The 6,000-nt window shown below is 36.3% G+C and overlaps 1 protein-coding gene across 1 annotated transcript in view; it reads right to left on the bottom strand.

Annotated features, from left to right (window-relative positions):
- WDR35 (WD repeat domain 35) overlaps window positions 1-6,000 on the bottom strand; it is a 101,433-nt gene that overhangs the window by 9,908 nt on the left and 85,525 nt on the right. The window contains 2 exon segments of the mRNA XM_014583870.2: window positions 4,725-4,881; window positions 5,645-5,785. Coding sequence (XP_014439356.1) covers window positions 4,725-4,881; window positions 5,645-5,785 — 298 coding nt within the window.

Below are 6,000 nucleotides of genomic sequence, written 5' to 3'. Positions count from 1 at the left end.
AAAAAAAATACGTTGTATATTAGAAATGTCATAGGGACCAGCAGATGGTGTAATGGTTATATTGCTGGACTCCCACATGACCAACGGTGGTTTGAGTACCAGACCTGGCAGCTTGGAACTCATGCTGGGTGCATGTGTGTGTATGCCCAAAGTGCCGAGAGGAGAAGGGACTGCACATGGCAAGACCCCCAGGGGAGTGATTTCTCACTTTCTCTCTCCCTCTGTCTCTCTGGGCAAGCAGACGTGCCCTACAGCAAAAAACTCAAAAATAAATAAAAATTAAAAATTTTTTAAAAAGTCATAAAGCAAGTTTAAAATTATATATTCATGTATTTTACAATTAGATTCCTATAAAATGGCTAAAATGACTCTAGGGTCAAATATTTACAACAAACTTTAATGGAATTTATTTATAAAAAATATATATTCCCTTGCTTACAATAAATAACACCCTCTAATCTCACATCTAAAACATAATAGGTTCACAGACATTAATTTATGGGAAGTAGATTATTTCAGATAAATTCATCATTTAAAGATAAATAATTAAAGCATATGAATGCCTTCATTCAATAGGTGAAGAATCTCAAGTTAAAGATCTAACTTTTCTTAGACCCAGAAAGTCTAGAAATGTTTATGTATGTTTATGTATAAACTGTATAAAATGCAACTATTTTGAACAGTACATAACCTGTATCACATATTAGTCAGTTAAAATTAAATGAAGGTCAGTTATTAAATAAATACATAAAGATCAAAATGATTCTGAGCCAGCAGCAGGTAGCATTGTGGTTAAGACACTGGATCCCACATGGACAACTCCACAGTTCAAGTCTTGGACCCAGCAGCTTGAAAATCATAGCAGGTACCTGTGCAGGTGTGCCTAAAATCCCAGGAAGAAAATGAAGAAGGAACTGCAGTGTGGCCATCCCCCCAAGGGTGATTTCTCTCTTTCCTTCTGTCTCTTGTCTCTCTTCAGCAAGCACACATGCCCTATGGCAAAAATTAAAAATTAGATTAAATTAGAAAATAAAAACGTTCCTACATATAATAGCTGATCTAAAAAATTTACAGTTCCATTGTAAATAAAAACGAAAATAGAAATAAAATGCCCCCCAAAATGTACAGTGCATATAAAATGAAAACTGAATATTTAGAGAGAAAGAGATAGACAAATATCTTTTTAAAAACTGATGATTCTGAATGAGAAAATATATATTATAAATATTGGGTCACTTGGAAAACTCATGACACATTTTTGCATAGAAAAACATAGAAAACTGTATCAAGAGTTTTCTGATGACCTAATGTATCAATGACCCCAATATTAGCATGCTGAATTAATGCAATTGTAATCCAAAATCCATATAAGAGGACCAGCAGTTGGCGTAATGGCTATGTCGCTGGACTCCCATGTAGTCAACCATGGTTTGAGTCCCAGACCAGTGGCTTAAACTCACGCCAGGCGCATGTGTGTGCTAGGCCAAGATCCTGGGAGGAAAACGAAGGAGAAAGGATTGCAGTGTGGCCATATCCCCTGGGGGTGGTGATTTCTCACTTTCTGTCTCTCTGTCTCTCTCTCTTGTCTCTTGTCTTTCTGGCGAGTGCACATGCCCTATAGCAAAAACCTCTCAAAGAAAAAGAAAAAAAAAAAATCCATATAGGATGTCATTGAAACTTTTCCCACCCTCAAAAAGACTGTAATGTTGATCTGGATGAACAAATACATGAAAATACTCCACAAATTTTTTTCAAAATAAGAGTAACAGAGTTAAACTTCAGATATGAAAATACAAGGTAGATATAATGAGAGGACGGCACTAGCACAGAAATTTATGAGTAGAGAGTAATAGGCTAGGGTGGAGGGAGGACGGGTGTGTAAATTTCATCAAGTCACTAACATTTCAATCTGTGAAGACAGAAGACAGTTTTAATAAAACATTTTTATAACTAAAAGTGTAAAATGTAAATTATGTGAAAATCTTGATGTGAAAGACTTCCTAAGCATGATTCCTAAATTAAAAATATAAAGACTGACAGCCACAACTATATACAGCACTGCTACCGTCATCACAGCCACCACTTACCGAAGGTCTTACGTGCTCAAGCACCCTAAGAAATGGATTTCCTTTCATGAACTTCTCACTCATTCGTTAAAATAACACCATGAGGAAGATACTGTTATTCCACCATACATAAAGAGAAACTGAAGCACTAGAAGACTAAGTAACTGTAACTTACAAATGCTAGGGAAAATGAATACATAGAAGTGAGTTATAATTAATGTCTAAAGAACTCTTATTTTTAAAAATGAAAATAAAAATCATGCCACTGACCCAGGCATGGTGATGCACGTGGCAAGGTGCCACTGTACAAGGTAGGACATGGGAGGCCTAGCTTCAGTTTGCAGGCCAAACTACACAGGCCAGGCTCAGTGAGTGGTGTGTGCCCGTCACCCTAGCTAACTGGGAAGCTGAGGCAGGAGGATCACGGCATGGAGCCAGCAGGTGGCACGGTGGTTAAGGGTGCTGGACTCCCACATGGCTGACCATGGTTTGAGTCGCAGACTTGGTGGCTTGCTTTCTCGCTTTCTCTCTCCCTCTCTCTCTCATCACTCTGTCCCTCTCTAGTCGATGGCCAAGGGTAAGAAATAGGGAATCAAGAATGGGGGAAAAAAAGCAAAACATACAGGAAACAAGAAATGGAAAATTATTTATTGACGATAACATGCATGTTGATGTGCTTGATTGAGCCAATATACAGTGTACTCTGGATGGAAAATCTCACTTTGTATGCTGTAATGATGTACAGTGAATGAATGTAAATAAATTTAATTAAAAAAAAACTAAAAAACAATTTAAATTTAAAAAAATAGTTAAATAATTCTTTAAAAAGAAAAAAAAAGCCTCTCCCTCTCATTAAAAATAATAAACAAACAAAACAAAACAATAATAAAACAATCCCTAGAGAATTCCAGAAACATTCAAATGAAAAAATTTCTCTGAAAGTTTCTGGTTTTTTAAAATCATGCCGTGAAAATGTCTATTAATGATTATTAGGATGAGGGTATGATGTGCATTTAGTGACAATGTAAGCAGCAGATGGGGGATTTTACAGCAGTTCAACCTGTGAGGGAGGAAGGCTGATAGAGCTAGCATTTATACTGCTGTCATGGCCAAGCTAAAAAAGAGGTAATGGGGTAGTGATTCCTATGCTTGGTTTATAACATAATTCTTATAATTATGCCCTTTGGAGTTAATATCTAAACTCTAAAATATTGGTAATCCAGAAAAAATTCAGAATCTCACTCCACATGGAAGTAATTTTCTATAAATTAAAGTATATAAAAACCATGGAATATTATATAGCTATTAAAAATGATAAGACCTTTGTTCACCAATAAGGAAAGACAATTACAACATATTGCTGAGGGAAAAGCAAGCTTCAGCATAGAGAAACACCGAAAAGGAAGTTTACCCAAGTGTTAGTAATGATTGCTCTGACTTACAAGATTATTTTATAACTTACAAGATTATTTTTTAATGACATTATTTTAGCTTTCTCTTTGTTCTTTTGTTTCAGTTGAAATTATTAAATAAGTATCATTTTTATAAAAACCAAGATAAATGCTATGGATATGTACACTAATATGGAAATATTTTACACTTTATTATTGTTTTTTAAAAGTACACAAAAGTTGGAAACAGCAGATGGCGTAATAGTTAAATGTTGTTGGACTCCCATGCAGTCTACCGTGGTTCAAGTCCTAGACCTGGTGGCTTAAAACTCATGCCAGGTGCATGTGCATGTGTGCCCAAGATCCCAAGAGGAGAGAATGGAGGAGAAGAGACTGAGGCATGATCATCCCCCCTGGGGGTGATTTCTTGCTTTCTGTTTCTTTGTCTCTCTGTGTCTCTCCAGAGAGTACATGTGCCTTATAATAAAACTCTCTAAAAAAAAAAACTACACAAAAGTTGAGACCAGCAGGTGGTGCAATGTTACATCACTGATTAGTAGCTGTTATATTCCCATTATGGCCACACACACACACGAAAGTCCAGCCTGGTTAAAGGATGTGGATCCCGCAAAGCCTACTCATTGAAATCCTTGTACCAACTTAAAAAACATGCTAGGCATGTATGTATGGGTGCCCAAAATCCCAGTAGAGATGGAAGAGAAGGCACTGCAGCATGACAAATCCCAGTAGAGATGGAAGAGAAGGCACTGTAGGTTGATGGTGGTTCTTCCTTCCTCATTCTCTCTCTTTCTGGTGAACCCACATTCCCTCCAGTAACTAACTAACTAAATGTAAAAAGAACTTGTAAGGAGGGAGTTCACAGAGAGACAGTGGTGCGACAGTGAAACACAATGTTCTATGCGGCTGACTTACAAGGGAAGGTTCCAGGTCCATGTCAAGAGACCTCCCTGAACACGTGGGGTGCATGTGTGCCCATGATCCAGGGCTGGCTAAGGCTGGGAGTAGATCGTACCTTCAGTGTCAAGACCCTGTTAAAGGTGCTATCTCTCTGTCTCTGTTTCTCTCACTCTCTCCTCTCTAGCCCAAAGTGGGTAAATGCACGAAATAAATTATATACGGCAGAATTTCAAACATATGAAAAGAAATCTATATAATAAACATGTTACTTAAATTAAAGGCAAATTGAAGGATGTTCATCTCCATTTTATCATATTTCAGACATACCAGACAGAGGTGACATGCCCACCTGTTTTCAATGCAGCGTCGACACAGCCCTTGTAGAGCTGCCTCTGTGCCAGTAGGAAGAAGTGGTAAGCCTCAGCCCCCCTCCAGGCATTATCTGTGAAACGACTAGAAGAAGACAGAGCTTCCTCCTCCAGCAAACCCGCCAAAGCAGACGTGGCCTGCAAGTGAAGCCCAGACGCACTGTGTCACCATCGAGGCATGCGCAACACCAACCCCCACTTGATGTCATCATGAAGAGGACGACTTTGGAAATTGGTGTATGTTACCACATTGAGGTCAACAGATTTTATCATACAGTCGTAATTTTTCCATTATAATTTTTACTTTGTGAGGTTAGTATGATCAAATTCTAAAATAGAATTTATTAAACCTTAAGGGGAGAAATGTGGGGAATAGGAGGAAGGAAATCAAGGGAAAAAAAAGAAGCAAAATATTTAATGAACACAAAAATGGAAAATTTTCTCTTGACCACACTGTATACAGTAGTACCTTTAACTGGACTAATATACAATGTATTCGTGCTGGGAGGATTCCATTTAGATCTTATAAAGATGTACAGTAATTGAATGTAAAAAGAAAACTAAAAGTAAAGAAGGAAAAAATGTAGAAGAAAAAAACTTTAATAATTCATTTATGTATTATAACTATATAAAAATTCAATGCTTCGATTTACCAAGTAAGTAAATTTTGAAACAAAAATAAGAAATTAAAGACTGCAGATTAGCTTAATAGAAAAGATTATTTTCAATACTTCTAAGTAAAAAGTAATTCTAATCGGACATTCCTTTTTATATCATTTAAGGAAATACATATAGATATGCAAATTAAATGGTTTGCTCATAAAGAGAAGTTTGAATGTTTTTTTCTTAAACACCTTAGGTGACTTAACATTATTTAATGTTACTTAATAGTCTACTTTACCTCAGAACTCTTTCCTTTAACTTTTCCTCGTTGGGCATTTTTCACCTGTTCATGGTACTGCTCTATTAGTAAAGCCGCCATTACGTAGAGCTTCTTAACACGTAAAGGATTAGTTCTTTTCTTGGCCTCTTCATCTGCAATCTTTGAACATTTAAAGAATTTGGGGAAGATACTTAGAATCTACATTTGTATGAGTATAATTATTTCTTAAATTAACTGAAATTTGATTCTCTTTTAAAAAAGGAGGAAAATCAGTAGGATGAAATATAAATATCACTTATTCATGAAATTCGTAAAACCTCTTTTCTTTTCCTTAGTACTTCTAAGTACTCAGTTATTTTAGTTTTTCAGCTCTT

The sequence above is a fragment of the Tupaia chinensis genome, unplaced genomic scaffold, assembly GCF_000334495.1.
Source record: "Tupaia chinensis unplaced genomic scaffold, TupChi_1.0 Scaffold144952_1, whole genome shotgun sequence".
Taxonomy (NCBI): domain Eukaryota; kingdom Metazoa; phylum Chordata; class Mammalia; order Scandentia; family Tupaiidae; genus Tupaia; species Tupaia belangeri.
The sequence above is the reverse complement of the archived record's forward strand: the minus strand, read 5'-3'. Positions and strand labels throughout refer to the sequence as shown.